The 18923-nt window shown below is 45.5% G+C and overlaps 2 protein-coding genes and 1 long non-coding RNA gene across 5 annotated transcripts in view; 2 read left to right on the plus strand and 1 right to left on the minus strand.

The window, feature by feature from the left end:
- Positions 1-64: 64 nt before the first annotated feature.
- On the plus strand, positions 65-4302 carry LOC143158621 (uncharacterized). Of its 2 annotated transcripts, XR_012995038.1 has the most exons (5): positions 65-170; positions 677-794; positions 966-1049; positions 1951-2091; positions 3971-4302. It is a non-coding gene; the product is annotated as an uncharacterized LOC143158621 (long non-coding RNA). The 2 variants fall into 2 exon arrangements; XR_012995039.1 differs by lacking the exon at positions 677-794.
- Positions 4303-7035: 2733 nt separating this feature from the next.
- POLR3F (RNA polymerase III subunit F) lies at positions 7036-17436 on the minus strand. Of its 2 annotated transcripts, XM_076334797.1 has the most exons (10): positions 17345-17436; positions 16395-16512; positions 14194-14261; positions 13097-13164; positions 12503-12523; positions 12288-12400; positions 10115-10258; positions 9236-9343; positions 8317-8508; positions 7036-7721 (listed from the first exon to the last, which is right to left on the minus strand). In XM_076334797.1, exons 1-10 carry the CDS (start codon positions 17398-17400, stop codon positions 7644-7646), a joined length of 966 nt encoding a protein of 321 aa, XP_076190912.1. In that variant the 5' UTR covers positions 17401-17436; the 3' UTR covers positions 7036-7643. The 2 variants fall into 2 exon arrangements, with proteins under 2 accessions (XP_076190912.1, XP_076190913.1); XM_076334798.1 differs by lacking the exon at positions 12503-12523.
- Positions 17437-17765: 329 nt separating this feature from the next.
- Positions 17766-18923, plus strand: part of DZANK1 (double zinc ribbon and ankyrin repeat domains 1) — a 30600-nt gene continuing 29442 nt past the window's right edge. Inside the window, exons 1-2 of the mRNA XM_076334800.1 lie at positions 17766-17774; positions 18491-18547. The gene's annotated coding sequence lies outside the window, so the exon portion shown is untranslated. The remainder of the gene's footprint in view (positions 17775-18490; positions 18548-18923) is intronic.

Genomic DNA, 18923 nt, shown 5'->3' on the forward strand with positions numbered 1-18923 from the left:
CCGTTCTGAAGGAGGGGAAGCGGCGTGACCCTACCAAACACGGCGAGGCGGCGGCGTCAGGGAGGCCATCTTGACTAAGGGTGCCAGGTGCAGCGCTGGAACGGAGGCAAACGGGGTGCCCCTACTGAGTGTGGGGGGGAGGCGTCGCCTTCCCGCACCGGGACAGGCCGGTGAGCTACAGGGTGAGGGAAGCGGCTCTTGTATCAAGGTGCTCGGCAGCTTTGAAGGGTGCTGTCGTGTTCAGCAGGGAGGGTTGTCTTTGTAAGCATAGAAACTCCTGGGAAAAAGCTATTAATAACAATTTACTAGTAATACAGACACTTTAAAAAAAAAAAAAAAACTGCGAGCCCCAAGCAGCCTCATCTTCGCCTCAGTTCTCAGCCCCCCTCGTCAGACTGGGGTCACCTTCCCTGGGCATGTTGGCCCTGGGAAGCGCAGCAGGCCAAGCCGTGAGGCCGCCCAGGCCTGCGACAAGGCAGGGCCGGCCGGCTGGGGTGGCTGGGCCGGGAGCAGGTGTGGCTGGAAACTGAAAAGGACCAACGCAACTTTGGTTTGCCCCGAGGACACGCACCCTTCAACAGCACATCTCCCGCCATTCACATACCTCGTTGCTGAAGTCTGCTTTCAAATATGCCTGACCCGTATAAATGGGATTTTCTTCTCTTGCTGTTCCCAGAAAAGATGTGGGAGCCAGCTTTACCCTCGCGGCTGGCTCGAGGCCACAGTGGTTCATCAATCCGTGAGGAAACCTGTACCCCAGCCCGCTGGGAAAACCCTGGTGCCCAGACCCTCTGGTGAGGAGAGATCTGGGGATGGCCACAATATCCAGAAATGCAACATGCTGCCTGTGGATGTGTGGTAGAGGTTTGACCAAGTCTGAGTTGCCCCAGAAACTTGCCTGTGCCTTGAAACTATGCAAATATGTTCCCTCTTTCATTGCTTCCTTCTCTTGCTGCTTCCCACAGTCTCTTCTGAAGCCAAAGAGGCAAAGCCTGTTCCTGATGAGACCGATGACATGAATCCTCCACTGCAGCTTCATGTAATGCCGTGTAAGTGGGATTTTTCCTATCTCAATGTATGCACATAAATCCATCACTGAATGCCGCAAACTTTCACACATACTTCTAGGGGCAAAGGCATTGTAGTAAAACATCTTGACTCGCTTCTAATAGTTTGGGTGCTTGCCTTAAAGTCATGTGGTGGTCAGCCTATAAACATTCCCCAGGCTTCTGTGTGAGCATCACTCCATCTTTGCTTAAAGGAAATTAATGCCCTGTGATCAAGTTTGCTCACCCATTGTCCTTTGTGCCAAAGTTAATTTTCTTCTTAGCAGCTGGTATAGTGCTGTGTTTTGGATTTAGTATGAGAACAAAGTTGATAACACACCAATGTTTTAGTTGTTGCTAAGTAGTGCTTACACCAGTCAAGGACTTTTCAGGTTCCCATGCTCTACTGACTGAGAAGGCTGGAGGTGCACAAGAAGCTGGGAGGGGGCACAGCCAGGACAGCTGACCCAAACTGGCCAAAGGGACATTCCATACCATGTGACATCATGCTCAGTATATAAACTGGGGGAAAGCTGGCCAGGGCGGGGGGGGCCACTGCTCGAAGTCTGGCTGGGCATCGGTCGGCAGGTGGTGAGCAATTGCACTGTGCATCACTTGCTTTGTATATTCTTTTATTATTATTGTTGTTATTACTATTTTATTTTATTTCCATTATTAAACTGTTCTTATCTCAACCCGTGTGTTTTCTCACTTTTACTCTTCCGATTCTCTCCCCCATCCCACCGGGGTGGAAGGGGGAGTGAGCGAGTGGCTGTGTAGTGCTCAGTTGCCAGCTAAGGTTAAACCACAACACCCATGCACTGTCAAGCTTTGGTTTTTTTGTGTTTTCTCGCTTTTAAATGCAACAGAAATCTGTTTTGAATATTTTGTATTTTTTTTAAAGTCATTGATTAGAAGAAAGCCTGAAGTTCATTCTGAAGTTGCTTGCTAACAGCTTAAAACAACAGGAGCAACATGATTAAAATGCTGTGCAGCAGTGTGGTCCTCCATGTAGGTTTGATCACCAGGCTCCCATTTTTCTCAGGTATGTCAAAACTCACCCAGTTACCATGTTGGTGTCTGCCTACACCTCTGATATGGCAGATGAAAAAAAACAAGAGAGTCAGTGGTATGGACATCTACTGATAACAGGTGGCGTTGCCTCCTACCAGTTAACTGGCACAAGAAACATAAAAGCTGGCCAGACTGTGGAGCTTAGATTGCCTGTAGAGGCTTGTGACCAACTGCAGGGTCTCTCTACTAGCTATATGGGACACATCTTACACTTTTCTTAGCTATATGAAGGTTTTGGTAAAACCATGCATAGGAGATGTGGCCAACTTTGACATATAATAAGCGATTAGGAATATAAATGTTTTAAATGTTAGTGCACAGCCTACAATGGAATGCTTGGCTATAAAAATAAAAAGGGGGCAATCTCTTCTCAGCCTTCAAGCACCTGTAAAAATCTGTGACTGCTCCCAGTTCGCAGTCTGTGCTAAGAGTTTGTTTACACTAGAAATAGCAAGAAGTTAAACCATTGAGAGAAGGACGAGGTTTTCAACTCTGTTCTCTGTGCCCTTCAAGATACTTCAACAGACCTGGCAGTGGAAGATCATCCAGTGAAACTGTCATTGGGCTATTGTAGAGTTTGGATCCATTGGCAGTCCTTCTTCCCTTCCCTGGAAAGGACAGAAGGAATTGGCTGACAGATATGGAGCAGAACTGCATAAGTGCACAGATAGGGGCCATTTTCAGAACAATGAATTCCACAGGGAGATTGGCATTATCCAGGGAATGCTTGAGGAAACTGCTTTAACCAAAAGCCATTCATTCCTTCTTCCCAGGGCAGAAAAGGTGTATTTTCTACTGAAGCATCTAACAGTGGAGAGCAATTTTTCAGGTCCAAAACAAAGCAAAACGAGATGCTGTATGAGCTGAACATTAATATTGACTTCCCCAGCTTCCTAGCATAAGGCAAGTTGTGTGCTCTGCAGGGGTTAAATTTGCACGTGTAAAATCTGAACACGAGCAGAAAGATCACAAATTCAGTGGGCATAAAAAAGTAGAAGAATGCTACCTGTGCTTATATGCTAAAGTGTACAAAATTCAAATTACTATTGTTAACGTCCTCAGACCCAGGACTTGCTCTCCAAGCAGTATCAGTAAAGGCAAAGCAAATCTGCTCTTCTGGAGTTGCTAGTTTATCCTTCATTTTACATCTTCCTCACATCACCATGTCTCAAAAGCAAAGCACAGTGCCTCACTGAGACCCAGGGCTTCAAGGCCATGCTGCACCCACCCTGCTAGCATTAGATTAATTAAAACTCTGAGCAACTATTGTGAGTTTGCAAGAGGAGCAAAATCCTAAAGCCTTGTGTTTCTAGACCAAATAACTAAAGTAAAAGCTTTCCCATTCTTCCATTTTCCTGGAAGAATCACAAGCTTGCTCAAAAAGTGAGAGAGGGGGAAAAACAGAGGCTACCTACATAAGCCCCGACTTGTTTTGTGTTTAACAACTGAAATAGGAGAATGCTTTGAGCTCTGCTTTCCCTCCTCCCCACTCCCCCCAGGATCTCCTGAAGAGTGTGCAAAGTGCAATAATTAACTTGCTCAGGAAGGAAGTGAACATTTTCAACAAAGACTTGGGCACCATCCGTGGAGCTTCTCACAGTACCTTTTTGTCCCCTCCAGGCCGCAGGCTAAGCTGGGCTCAGCACAGGTGAGGGCCTGGCTACCCATTTCTCACAGATGAAATGACAGAAAGTCCCAGCCACGTGAAGCAAGAGGGGAAGGTGGTCTATGTGTGGTGGAGGACAGCCCTATTTGAGGTGTCTATTTTTGTTCCCAAAAACTGCTCTGCACGTGGAGGCAAAACAGGAAACCAGAACAGGGTTTAAGAGCAGTCTCTCTTCTTTCTTGAGCCCTAGGGTAGCCACACCAGGACAAGACAGAAGATGGCACTCGAACAGCACCAGATGAACAACCATCATGCTTAACACCTCCAACAGGGGCGAGAGTTATAATCGGAGCAAATAAAAAAAACAAAACCAGGAAAAACTGGACAGCCACTCAACCAGAGGGTAAATGTTTTCATTATCAAAGCTTGAAGTTTGCTATTAATGTTAATGTTTTAAACTTTGGACTGTAAAGGCTAGACATGTTAAACAGTACCTGCTAGCTGTACTCTCCCTCAGGTCACAATACAGCCTGGTACTGTAGTTAATGTTTCTCTTGGAAATAAAAAGCAATCTTGCACTTGATTCCATGTGAAAATGGCATTTGGGTGTGACCACCCTCGAACTTGCTTTTGTACAGTCGGTTACCGCTAGTGAGGAAACCTCTCAGAACCGCCTGGTATGTTCACAGCAGGGTCTGCACACCCCAGAGCTCACGGTAACTGGGCTGAGCTCTCCGACCCAGGAGGTCCCTCGTGGTCCTGCAGCAGCTGAACTGTGACCTCTTGTATGAGGCTTGCATAAAGAAATGAGCGGATCATGCTCCCAAGTGGTCATCCATGTTTTGAGGGTTAACTTTAGCTCTCAGCTTTCTACACATACGTGTTTTCATATTCAGTACTAGAGCTAGTATTACAGCGTCCTCAAAAAGTTACATTTCATACCAGTTTGTAAAGGAGACAGCTTTGCTAGGTAGAATAGACAACTGAAGGAACTCAGGGAGGAAAAAAAGACTAGACTATTAACGTTATCTTTCTGCATTTACTCCCTTTTTTAAAAAGAATTACAGGCTGATAGATTAGCCAGGTTCATGAAGAACCAGAGTGACAGAAAGATCATTCCTCTAATTCATTTAGAAATAGATCAGAGAGATTCCTATTTTACAGATAGGAAAGTGAAATTGCTTTACTTTTCTCTATAGGCATGGTTTTTTTCCAAATTTGAGAAGTCTTGTTACAGTGGCAACACAAAGAAGCTTCAGAGACCATAAAGGTCATCTAAACCAGATAAACCCAACACAAATGAGCCAGAATTTAGAGAGCTTAATAAACCAGCCCTCTACTTCCTTAAGTTGTTCACTGATGACAAGCTCTCTCTCCTTTTTCTTATTTCCAGTGAATAAGGTCATACTGCATAAAGTGACATACCTGCATGATAAAGACATGTTGTTTCCCTGAAAGCTATCTTCTAGCTGCAGTAGAGCACAAACAATGCGTTATCTCTGCAGCAGCAGGATTCAGGACCCCATTGTGTTAGGTCCTCTTTGAACACAGGAAGACAAAGGCAACCCCAGCCCACACCTGAATGAAACTACCTTTGGCCACATAACGGATGTCTGAAGTTGAGGTTAAGGCTCCCTCCAGTGAAGTGAGCAGCATTTTCCTCAGGCTTCAGTGTGCTGAGTGGTTAAAGGGGGCAGAAAAAGAACAAACATCTGATCACTTCACCCCCACATCTCTTTTGTAAGAGCTCTTCTGCCTCTGTAGAGATATGCATCCCTGTCAAAACCCCACCTCAAACACTGCAACAAAAGAGCAGGCCGGCTGCGGGTGCTCGCACTAGCTAATACAATCAAACTCCTTCCATGGACGCGCCAGCTTATCAGTACTAGTTGCTTGCTCCAGTCGGAGACAGCATGCCTACTCGCAAACAAGGAGCCTTTGCCTCTGTATCTATACCATCCCTGTATGGGACAGGAACCATTTTTTTTTTATTATTATTATTATTCTTCGTACAGCACTTACCACCATTAGCCTTCTGTCCACAGCCCACGCTATAAGTAGGAAAACAGGAACTGAGCAAGATTTGAACACTTCTATGGGATCCAGACTGCTTTTAGAAGGTGCAAACTTCTGGACAATATTGAAATAGCTGATGTAAAGTCTCCTACCCTTATTAGATAAACTGTCTTCCAAAATCTCTCTATGTTAGCCCACTGTTTACTACTCATGGTCAGATTACCTGGCATGCTGATAACTCAGTTGTAGAGGTGCTTGACCACTGGCCTCCCGACCAGTGTCCAGGAGGGCTTATTTTCAGACAGGGAATTTTGAAAACAGCTAGATGCAACAGGTCCACTGTTGTGCTTGACCCGCTAATTGTTTCCCAGTGCTGGGAGGCTATCGTGAAGATACTGAGTAGCTGTGTAGAGATCCAGCCTGGACACAGCAATGTTAAGCCACAGGTAGCAAGTTGTACTGGTTCATGTGTCTACACTACCCTGCCTGCTAAGGACTTCATTCCAGCCCTCTGTTATGCTGGATGGTGGAGAGCTGGCTCTACCACATATGCACAATATTCTCACTGATGAAAAAGGAGCTGACGTTTTTTTCCTAGAGGTTGCTTGATTATAGGTTAAGGAAGAGGTTGAGTAACTAATTAACATAACATAGTTGGTACGAAAAATCTACTTCCCAAGTGGGATTTGAACCTACATTTTCCAAAGATAGTATCACCCCCTAATACTGCCAGATGGACATCGATAGCCAGAGGAAACTAGACACAGCTCTCTCAAGAGGTCCGTGGCCCAGCATACCCTGGCCATGAGGCTGACGACAACGCCACAGTCTATATGCTATTACCAATTCATCAGTCCAGAGTCACACAGAGAAGGAGCCAGAGAGGTCACACTTAAGAGAAACACAAATTGGCTCCACATCACAAGAAGAGAAGATTGTGGTTTTTGATGATATGCCAGTATCATGCCTTTCTCAGATCACAAACCAAGGCCAGAGGCCATATTTATGTCCAAACAACTGTCATTGGTGTCTTTTTCATCCCTGAGGGTATTCAGATAATCTATAAAAATCTCCCCTGTACCATCAGGCCAGAGGAACTCTTTCTATTCCGGAAAACACATCTTCTCAGAATACTTCTACTCAAAATTTCAGCTGACCTATCCATGTAGATGATGCAGCAGCCAGAACACACCAACACATTTGATGATGATCTTGTAGCTGTCAGATGAAGGAATAAATACAACAGATGCATCACCAGGCAATGGCAGCAATGGACGAAATGAAGCACAGAAGTACATGAGAAAAATCAGGGTTTTAATGATAAATTAGCAGGTAAGAAAGATAATAAAGAATCAGTGAGTTCCGTTTGACCTATTTAGGATCTTTCCCACATCAGATTCTTAGTCTTCAATTAGATGGTAGCTATTGTGGGAGAAAAGCTTCAGCTTTAGCACTTAAGCACCCACCAATAGCATTAGTCTGAAAAGCAAAGTTTGGGATCTCATTCTTGGCAACACTCATTAGCAAGTTTTTCTGATCAGCTAATGACTTATTTTCTCTCATTCAGAATAAGCATCTGTGGAGTACTTGACACAATCCTTGGAAGCGATGCATCACCACCCAGCTGTTCCATGGCAGTTTTCAAGTCACACAACCAATTTTTGGTACAAGAATGGATCTACATTTCCACTTCAGCCTTGATCTTCAATGCTGACTCGATTTCCAGTCCACTCACAGAACTGCTCACGCAACTGATATGTTGCTGCTTCACGTTTCATTAAAAACAAAGTCACTCCATGTCCTGAAGTTGCTCGCAAATTTAGAAGTCCACTTTTAAAAAAGCAAGCTGCTTTGTCACCTTGGCTGTGAAGCATGAATCCAGTTTACAGTTTTCCTTCACTTTAAAACTCCAGCCACTCTGTCATATAAATACAGTTTGATGGCGAAATCTCACCACCTTCATGGCAATCATCAAAAACCTGCAAAAGAAAGCCCTGTGTCAGTAATTATATACAGCAACACGATCTAACTGGAAATAACATGCTCGCATGTTTTCTGCTCCTTCCCCAGTAGAAAAGCAGTAGTCTAACAGAGGCCAAAATCTAGGAAGTCCTATGCCAGCTCTGAGGAACAGGAGCAAAACAGACCCCACTGTAGTAAATGATGCAAGTGGACACACTGGCAAGTTTTACCTACATATCAGTTTACAATCCAAGCAGGAGACCAAAACGTAGACAGAAATAAGTTAGCTTGTTAAAAAACATAAGTAGGCAAACTTGGGATCAGAAAATATAATAATATAATTTGGAACAGGCTACACTTGACAGCACCCTTTCACATACAGCCCAGTAAAGAGACAGGGTATAAGTGGGAAACATCCTGGTCTAAACTAAAGAACCTGCCTCTTACACCATAGCTAAGGCATCACGGATAACACACATAAGCGTAGTTGGCTTAGAAAGTCATGAGGATCACTCACGGGCATAACGCGGCAGCGTGCTGGCCGGCCATTTGCAGGACTGTATTCAAGATTTGCATGCACCCACCTATTCGTATACAGAATTAGTTACTTACAGGGCAGAGTCCACAGGGCGTCCTGACTAATCCAGTGGGTTGTATGAGAGGACTAACGGCTCTGTACAACTTCATCTGTCCATCCACACTGCCTACCGTCCCTTCCTTTGCAGCAATAATAGTCATCTCCACTTTTCCATCATATATCAGCGTATTTAAAATGGTTTCAATGTCTTCCATTGACAACTCTACCTAAGAAATCATTTGTAAAATAAATATTAGGAAAGACGCATGCCAACAAGTCCAGCAAGGAGGAAACGAGCAAACACTATGAGTAACAAGTCCTTAGGGTTCTAACCTCGCCCAGATAAAGGCACTGCTCTCGCTGGGCACTTTATGGGGTTGTGCAGAAACAGAAAGAAAAGCAAATACCAATACCTCCTACCTCTCAAACACTTTTGGATTACGCTAGCCTTGGCTTGTCAAGAAGAACTTCCCTATACACCTCAAGTGTCTACATCATCCTAGCATGATACATTTCCAGTTTTACAGGAAAACGATCGTGAAAGAAGACAGACTACTGAAGAGATGCCTGTTGATGGTGACCAATAATTGCAGGGGTTTTTTCCTCCTTTTTTTTTTCCCCTCCCCTAAAACCACTTGAAGTGCATAGGCAAACTTGAGAGAAATTATAAATATAAACCAGTTGAGATTGTTAAAGGAAAACTTACTCCAATTCCCATCAACAAGGTGGGAATGCTAACTCTTTTATACGTCTTTGAAAACCCATATGTATAAACTACCCTGGAATCCCATGCAGCACCAATGACCCTCCTCAAAAAGCAATAAAGCAGCAAAGCCCACTTCCAATACAGTGACTGTAGCATTTATTGGACCCTCACCAAATTTGCAGGACCCAACTCCTGAAGCTAGTCATGCACTGAGAATTTTGAGAGTAGTAAGATGAATCTCTTCTGACCTTACTGATACCCAGTTCACAGATGTATTTCCACACCTCATGGGATGAGGCAAATGAGCTGTTCCTCTGTATCATGGGGTTCTGTTTGCTCTCTCGAGCTGCTTCTGCCTGAGAAAAAGCAAAAGATGAGTTATAGTCAGTACTCACTGTGAAGAGCCTCCTTCGTGGTGCAGTTTCAGGCAGACTAGAGTATAAAAGTTGATTTCCAAACCATTTCTGGCACATGTTTTTTATTTAGCATTTAAAGCTATGTCCTTAAGACTGATGTACGTGAGATAATGCAATGCACAACCAAACGTAATTTTACACTAAATATGACACAAAAGTTACACAGTGATTTAGATTATTATGAAGGAATATCAGCATCTGGCATTTTTTTGACACAAAAGAAGTTTCTGCTGTACCTAGTGCTAGTTAAAATATATTTTAATGGAATAGAGAAATGCTGCAATCTGCATAGGACTTATTTAACGGAGAGCAGGCTTCTCCTGCAGTTATACTAGAGAAAATTGTCTTCTAGGCAGAGCTGACTGAGTAGTGCCTTCCACCCTCTCAGAAATTAGGAGCTCTGCAGGGAAAACAGTCACTTTTGCTTGGTTTTTTGGTCCCGTGTTCTTTGCTGCCTAGCTTGTCATTGGACTTTGGAGATGGAAGGCTTCACTGCCTGTAGAGGGTGTGAAAATATGCATTATTAAAATGCAACACCATCACGCTTGCTGTGACAAATACAATCCAGTACAGATTTGCCAATCCAGTTATAACAATGGCCAACACTTACGGAAAACACTATGGAAAACTTAAGCCTTGCCTGTTGCTAGTTTTACAAAGAAAATATAAAACACAAAACAAATGGAAGGTAACTTTCATAGTAGCACTCACCTTGCTCTGTAGAAATTTAAAACACTGTTGATTTAACACCTCCACAAATTCAGACTCAAAGTCTTGGTCACTGTACCAAGCCCCACCAGTCACCGACCGGTCAGGCTGCAGGTTATATAGCATATAAACCTTCTTCTTGGATGCCTGTTAGAGAAAAGTGCACAGCTCTTAACAGCTGAAAGTCTTCCATAAGAAAGGAAGATTTAAGAAGGTATCTGCAAAAGAGAGAGTTCATTACTCCTAAAACCTGGGGCACAGCAATCCAGCTGACTCAAGCTGTCATTAACGTCTTTGACCCACAGGTAAGACGGAGATAAAGAGAAGATCAATACATTCAGATTACTAATAATTTTGTAACATAGTGTTAGAAGAGAGAATCCTACTAACAATGGGCACACAATACAAACCTCACTGAAGAAGATCTCAGAGTTTAATTTTAACCTATTGACTCTAATCCCCCTCCACAGTCAAAGGAGGGCAGGAAAGCGCCTTTAGAAGACAGCAAAGACAAACTTAACAGAGAGGCTTACAACTGTTTCTGCAAGAGACAACCCATGCACTGATGACAGGAGGACCCTTACGTGATTAAACCCTGCAGCTAAAGTTAGCCCTTGCGAGCCCACTCCTTACTGCCACACCTAGACGGGGTGAATGGGAATGCTGCTTCAGTCCCCATATTAGTAGTCAGACAGTTAAAGGACAATGGTCGTCCAAAGGACTAAGCAGCAACCACCGAAGCAACTTCAGCAGCGTTGCGTCCCCTTTATAACTAGATGAAGCCAGCATCTCTCACAAAAACATGAAAAAGCTACTGCTTCTCTATGTCCAACTTCTTTATCTCCATTTTATTTTTATTTAGGAAGTTACCCTCACCTCTCACTCCCTCCCTGCCCCCCCCCAAAATGCACACATGCAAGCCAAGGTATTGCCTCCATGGTGCAGATGAGACCAGCAGATAGAAAAGGCACACAACATAGAACTTCCAAGAGTTCCCAAACAAGCGGTCTTCCTGCTATACCAGGCCCTGCAACAAGACAGAATCTCTGCTGGAAACCAGGAGAATGTCCAAAGAACACGCCAATACCAATGATTTGTAATTAAGCAGGTAAGGGAGAGCAGGATGCTGCATGAGCATTACAATAGAGTGAGAAAAAGCATGGAAAAGGATAAGCCCTACTCTGGTACGTGGAGTGTTTGCACATAAGATAAGAAAGTACTTGAGTAACTGGAACAAAGTAGAGGAACCAAGGCTAAAACAGAATCAAATGTCTTAGAAATTGTTTAAAGTAAACTATACAAATCCAGTATGAAACAGATAACTGAAGGGAGTTTCAGGATCTCCGGGGGAGAGAAACCTTGCAAGGCCACTTGCAGCTAGGTAACCATATCACTAGTCCCATATAAAAGGCCGAGATTGCTTCAGTATCAGAAATACCTAATTGTGGTACAGCAACGTTGGGACCAATGGAGAAAAAGTAATTACGGGCAGGTTGCTTATTTGGGTGGAGACCGAGTGGAGAAAGGAGAAAAGGGTGGTAGAAAAGAGTTAAGAAATAAAAAAAGAGAATAAGGTATAAAAGTCAGAAAACAAAAGAGGGCAGGATCTGCAGACAGCAGGAGTGTGGGTGCCTACGGACAGCAGAGAAGCTGACCTGAGGACCCAAGCCCGTTGGTATGCTGGAGGGAAACCCACCAGACGCTTCCCTAGGTTTATGTCCTAAAGACGGGGTATGGAAGCACAGAGAAAATGGTGACAGAACTGCAGATTAGTAGTGAGCAGTGCGAGAGGTTTGTAAAGGGTAACAGAACTGTAACAACAGCTGTGTGCAATAAAGAATTAAGAGAACTAAACCTGCAATTTGATAGTAACTGTGTAATTAGTAGTGGTGGGAAGAGTGATAGAACTGTATATTAATAGTGATGTGTTTATTAATTAGATTATTAATCAGTTTGTTAGTAGTATCTTGATTATTTAATAAACATTATAGCCTCTCTTATCTGTTGCCCCTCAAACCTGCATGCTAAAGGCAGATAGTCAAACACTGGTGCATAGTCAGTGAGAAAGCTGGAGGCAGAACGAGGTTTCTCTGCTCCCAGTCTCCTGTTCAAACATACACAGCATGCAGCAAACATTTGAAATGGTTTAAAAAAAAAAAAGTCATAAAATACTCACTGCCACAGATTTAACTGCTTTAATTAGTTTCTTGCTTTCCAAGTTTTTCAGTATCTTGTTGATCTCCGTTAAAGGCAAATTACTTTTGTATCTAATGTCCCTGCTCCAAATACCTGTTTTAAAACAGAGAAGTGAATGGGCATGAATAGAAGAAACCATTTGTTTCTGTACGTACTCACAAACCAAAAGTCACATCACAACATTGCTTGACTCACTTGCCAACCACAGGATGTATCCTCGATCCCACCAATCCCGGCAAAAGGGAGGGAAGGGGCAGAAGGGGGTGGAACAAAAAAAAGCAACTGACAAAACAAGAAATGCATACCACAACCACCACACTGTCCTGCCCTTTACCTCTCCTCCAAGAGGTCTTACAGGTGGACCCCACTTCACTGCCAACATGAATACATCACAGAAATGTTCCTGCATTTTTAGGTAACTAGTGTTTGCTTCAACAAAAATACGACAGCCAGTTCTGCCTGCCATCTCTCAACCATAGCGTGCAATGACTGCTGAGAAAGCCTAGTTACTAGCAGTGGTTTCTGCTGGCAGTACACCTGTTAAAAGAAAATGTGATATCTATATCGGATTTAAGTAGCGAGTGTTCTGTGGATTCCTCAGCTTGACAGTCCCATAGATAAATCGTAATGCATATTCCAAATATTCTGAAAGAGCCCCCCCCCCCAAAGTCAACCAGGACAGGTTGCTATTTTAATAAAGAAATATGTTGTCTTCTCTTTTGTTTTATAAAGTGGACATCCATAAGTAAACAGTTACTACCATTCACAATTATAATTTATTTAAACTACCTTTGTTGCCTGCATCTTCTATAATTTGGTAAACCAGCTTTTCTTGATTGTCAGAGCCTTTCATCTTACTGTAAAATAAGACAGACATCAGGATTTTTGAAAGGACCAAAATTTGAAAGAAGTTGGATGTGTTTTAAACTGAAAACAAGTACTATGAAAAAAACAATGCACAAAGGAAAAAAAACCCCACACAATAAGCCAGCCATTGGCAAATGTAGTACATGACACTAAACCTCTCTGGATCAAGCCAAGCTTGCCAGTGAGAAGCCACAGTAAAGACAAAAGAGCACAGTATGAAAGAAAAGCGACCAAGCAGGAGTCACTCAACTTGTCATAACAATGGGGAATTTGGAGTCACATATTAACACAACTGTGGAAGGTCAAACGCAGCATGGAGCATAATTTAGGATAGTCTGTCTCCAGACAGAACGTCTACAAAGGGATAGTAGCGTGCCTCCAACTCTAAAACATGCCTTTTCACTGGTCTGAGAAAGCCTGAACTCAGGAATCTTTTTCTAAAGCATCTGAAAGAGAGGATGACATGCCTGCACTGAGGATAATTTTGAAGACTATTTCTTTCCAGAAGTATGTCTAAGGCATCTTTTACTCAGATTTACATAGGCATCACAAAACATGGTTTGAAGGTACGTTTTAATAAATCAAAGAGCATGAGTGGCAGTTCAAGTGGCCTCCTGGAACAGCTGTAAATATGAGCGCTGATCCTGTAACATGAGCAGTGAGGAGGACCACAGAACCACACTTTGCCGATGGTATGGTTGGGCTTCAGCTGGATTCCACCTGAGCATATACGTATGTTTGCACAGATCACTTCGCTGTCATCTGGACCAGGAACTGTGCTAGCAAGGTAGAACTATAGTCCCATGGCATCCTCTGTTCAGTAGAAACCACTATACCTAAAACAGTTTTCAGGATCAGCTCAGGGGAGTTAAGCGTACCCTCCTGAAACAAGCAGTTATGTTCTGTAACATGGATGTTACAGAATCCATATTATACTGCTGAGTGTCTTCTCAGCAATGCTGCATGCGAGTTGCAGAATTGTGTTCCAAATATATTTATCCAGCAAACACGAGGATTACCTTGCATTTTGAGACTCTTTGATTCTATATAGGAGACCTGCATTGCTCCTGAGAAGGTCCAGTTGCCCCTAGGAGAGATGGGCACAACGCATTTAACTTTCCTTCAAATAGCTTGTTTCAGAACACAGCAAGAATCTTCTAAACTTCTAAAATAAAAACCTTATTTCATGTCAACTAAATAAAGAAAAGGGAAAAATAACACTTCTAACCACTGGAAACAATAATACCCTTCTTGAGGATATTTTCTCCCTCTAAGTACAGTAATACCCTTGAGGATATTTTTTCCCCCCTATAAGTATCCACTTATCAGCTATCAGAAATAACAAAATACAGTTCCCAACCCTTCCCACCACATCTATGCACTTCCTATTATTTCTCCTAACTTTAACCATTGCATGAGGGACATCAAGTTCTTGTCTACTTTGCTCTCCCTTTCCACCAAAACACTCATTTGCATGGCTACCCAGAAATCACGTTGGAGCTCTGCTGAACAAATTTTGAACAATTCTGAGTTCCAGTAGCAAAATTCTATTTTTTACTAAGTAGGGATCATTGGAAAACTGCCAGCCAGGATCGACAGTGCCTCTCAGAGGCAAATTACCGGCATCTCACACAAACAAAACATTTGTCCTGCCTTTGACAGTTTGTGCCTAGGCCAGGCAAATTCTTATTCCCTATTTTGAAGGGGCAAGCAATTAGACAAGCCCAAGAGCCCATACACAGCCCATAACTGTGTATGACAGCTTTAACTTACATTCACTCTTCCGTTGCCAGCCAATTCTTTCCCCATAGTTACAGCCCTGTTTCTTATAGATTTGCATTACGTGGTTGATTGGAGCTCACACCTCAAGATGATCCCCTTCAGTGCTTTTCTACAGATGAAGTACTTGCAGCTTATCTCAGGTGAAGTATCTGATGCTTATTAAGGCTGAGCTCTCACTGCAGTTTTTCCCCATATTTGACGTACTTACTAGATCTCACCACACGTTCCCCACTCCCCAGGGGATCTATTTTAAACAAATTCTAGAGACTTAACTATCTTTGAAGCCTCATTGAGAAATTTGGCCAGCCCTTTCAGAAGTTATTGAACACACAAGCTCACATCCAATGTATTAATAAACTTCACATCTATAACAGAAAGACCAAAAAGAGACAGATTATATTACTTCCATTGCCACCTAGTATGGTCCCAGCTAAGTAGTTTCGGTTATTAAAAAAAAAAAACCCAAACACCACACTTTGCTCAGTTTGGATACTTTCCAACATTCTCCTTTGTGAGAAAGCAAGTGCCCCTCTTTTCAACAGTGCTCTCTTGACCACACCACTCAGTCTGCTTTATTTCCTGACTTCACACACCCATGAAGCGGCTAGCTATGGAACCGAAAGGAATCTCTATCTTTAAAGACCTTGAACATTTAGCTGATACTCAAGATTATGCCACACTGAACCAACAAGATAAACAGCTACTATCTGTTCCTGAACAACTGGCAGAAGTAGTTGACTGTGAGCCTCACTTATCTTAGGCTGACTCCTGATACAGTAAAAGGAAATGGCCAGTGAGATGTGGGAAATTTACAGAAGACGCAAAAAAATTCCTTGAGATGTTTCACCTGCATATTATCAGAGTATCCACAACTTCGGGATTTTGCGAGGGGTTCGGAGAAGACCTTCACATGTAAGAGCATGGGCTAACACCCATTCTTTTATCTCTAGCTAAGTCATTCCCCACCATTAATGGGCCTTGTGGTTATCACCTGTGGCCATCTTTCCACCTGCTGAACCACTGCAACTACACTTGCACCCGACTGTTACATTAGACCATTGTATCACATTCCGCTTTACAAAGTAATACACAGGGAAAAGACGACCAAAGAACTCCAGACACATAAAAAACCCAAATGTGCTACTTCTCAGTGGTAGCTTCCTCACCTAGAAATCCACATGGATATACACATTCATGTCAACTTTGTATTACAGAATGGAAGGAGTCAGCTGAGGTATGTTTTAATTGGTTTTGGCAATCATAAGTGCTTATGGCAACCAAAAGTAAGTTGTGGTAACTGCACATTATGGCAAATGCCGCTAAATCCAAAAGGATTAATTTGCTAGCCCTGCCCAACAGGTTGCTACCATGCAGACTGCGTGTATAAAGAGTGCTCCAGGTTGGCTGAAGTAACATGAGGAAGCTGAGATCACCCTACCATCGAGAGCAGCCTGTTGATCGCCATGGCTCGCTGCTGGGCTTCCATGTGAGGCATATCATTTTGAATCACCTGGTCTGTGATACCATGAGGGAACTGATGGCACAGTTCAATAATCCTGGGGGAGGAGAAAAGCAAGTTTAAAATCATGCTCCATTGCACCCAAAACCATCCAAACAGTGCTAGAGTCAGAATGGAAGAGAGGGAAAAGAACAACTCAGGGGAAAAGTACCCATGAACTGCTTCTTGGTAGTATCTACTGAGGGAACTCGGCATCTACTCCCTGTGCTGACAAATATGCTTTTGCAACTGCTGGACAAACTACCTTTGCTCTTTGTGACAACACTGAACACAGTGCTCCACTTTACTTTTATGTTACTCTCATTATTAACAACATGGATTTAGAGCTCCCTGTACAGTTTCAGTATACAAAAGGTTCTGACGGGAAGGAATTGCTAGCTAGTCAGAGAATGCAAATACTGATGAAATACCTTTTAGAAAAAAAAATGACTTAACGCAGAAAAGCCACAATTCCCCTTTCCAAGAACAGAAAGACACCAGGGCAGCCGAAGGCAACCCGACCCCATCCCTCACGGCTACCTAAGCACCTCCCAGCCCCAGCACAAAACAGAAGCGCCCCCAACAACAGCAAACCTCTCCCTCAGGACCCGTTTCCTGACCACCACCCGGGCCTCGACCAACGCCCCCCGAGGCACCGGCACGCCCTGTGCCCCGCCTACTCCCCTCGCATCTCTGCCGCCTGCTCCTCCCAACCCAGGACGCTTCCCTTGCCTCCCTGCCAGCCCCCACACGCCCCCAGCGCACCCCGCCCCTTCACGGCCCTCTTCCTCCCGCCGCCAGGGCCCTCACCGCCGGGCAGCCTGCACACGCACACGCAGTGCCGCCCCGCCTCCCACCCGGGCGCCCCGTCGGCACCACCCGCCCCGCACCTGTTCTCTATATCCATGGGGTCGGGGACCTCCGGCTTCACCTTCACCTCCGCCATGGCGCAGCGGACCCGGACCGGCGGCCGCGCCGGCAACCCGGCCCCGGCGCGCGAGCGGCGCGGCGAGATGGCGTCAGAGCCGCGCGGCGGAGGGGGGCGGGCTCGGTTGCTAAGCAGCGGGACGCGGACCAATGGGAGGCGGCGCTGGCGCGGGCAGGGGAGGGAGGGCGGGGGCGCGGCCGCGCGCGCGGCGTCTGTGGTAACGTGAGGGCGGGGGGCGGGGGAGGTCGAGCCGAGGGGGGAGCCGGGATCGAGCGGGGTGGGCTGGATCGAGCGGGGCGGGCAGGGCTGTGGGCTGGGATCGAGCGGGGCGGGCAGGGCTCTACAGCAGGGATCGGGTGGGGTGGGCAAGGCTGCGGCTGGGATCAAGTGGGGTGAGCAGGGAAGCAGCTGGGATCGAGCGGGATGGGCAGGGGGCTCGGTAGCAAGGATCGAGTGGGGTGAGCAGGGCTGTGGCTGGGATCGAGTGGGGCGGACAAGGCTGCGGGATGGGATCGAGTGGGGTGAGCAAGGGCCTCAGTAGCAGGGACTGAGTGGGGAGGGCAGGGCTGTAGGGTGGGATCAAGTGGGGTGGGCAACGGGCTCAGGAGCAGGGATCGAGTGGGGTGGGCAAGGCTGTGGGGTGGAGTGGGATCAAGTGGGGTGGGCAAGGCTGTGGTTGGGATTGAGCAGGGTGGGCAGGGGCTCGGTAGCAGGGATCGAGTGGGGTGGGCAGGGCTGTGGGATGGGATCGAGCGGGGTGAGCAGGGGCTGTACGAGTGGGTGTCGAGGGGGTGGGCAAGGGTCTGCCATGGGACCGCATGGGGTGGGCAGGGCTGTGGGACGGGATCCAGCGGGGTGGTCAGGCACGCACAGTGGGACTGAGCAGGGTGGCAGGGGCTGTACAGCGGGGACGGGGGAGTGAGGTGGGGTGGGCTCTGCCATGGAGGGACGGGAAGCGGGGCCTGACCTGGCAGGGCACGTGCAGGCAGGGACGGAGCCCATGCTGGGGCAGGGGCCGGGCATGCTGGGGGTGCCGGCAGGACCGGTTGTGTCCCACCACTGGTGGGCTCCCAGAAAGCTGAAACAGGGCACTCTGCTTTTGGTCCAGGTGTGCCAAGAGCAGGCAGGTCCTTGAGGAAAAATACTCTCTGCCCCCTCGTGTCAGGTAAAGATCTGATCCACCCATCGTTGCGTCTCCCATGCCGCTGCATGCAGCCCAAGAGAGTTTGGCTGAGAACTGCCTGCACTCCTTAACCGCTGTTTCGGGCAACCCAGCCAAGGAGATGGGCAGCTGCAGGCAGCACTGTGGCATACCTCGTCACAGCCCCAGTGAGAGCGTGAAATAACGAATACCTCCCGTGCTGAATCATTACTGTCTGCGTTGATGAGTAGCGTGAGACAGGTTTCTGGAGGATTGAAGGGTTGGTTACAAAACCAAATCCTTCTAGTGTAGACACGTTTCCTGGCCCTGAGTATCAATTCCCAAGATCTGGAGTACATCTTTTTGTACTGTTAAATGTTATCGTACCAAAATGCAATTT

This window comes from Aptenodytes patagonicus, chromosome 3 (genome assembly GCF_965638725.1).
Source record: "Aptenodytes patagonicus chromosome 3, bAptPat1.pri.cur, whole genome shotgun sequence".
Classification (NCBI taxonomy): Eukaryota; Metazoa; Chordata; class Aves; order Sphenisciformes; family Spheniscidae; genus Aptenodytes; species Aptenodytes patagonicus.

Bases quoted from the DNA above. Each gene is read 5' to 3' on its own strand.
- POLR3F (XM_076334797.1), bottom strand. From the start codon at position 17,400: ATGGCGGAGGTGAAGGTGAAGCCGGAGGTCCCCGACCCCATGGATATA. The intron at 9,344-10,114 runs GTGAGTGCTACT...GCTTTTTCTCAG, and splicing joins TTAAATTTCTACAGAGCAAG to GCAGAAGCAGCTCGAGAGAG. The intron at 8,509-9,235 runs GTCAGAAGAGAT...ATGATTTCTTAG, and splicing joins GTGAACTGGGTATCAGTAAG to GTAGAGTTGTCAATGGAAGA.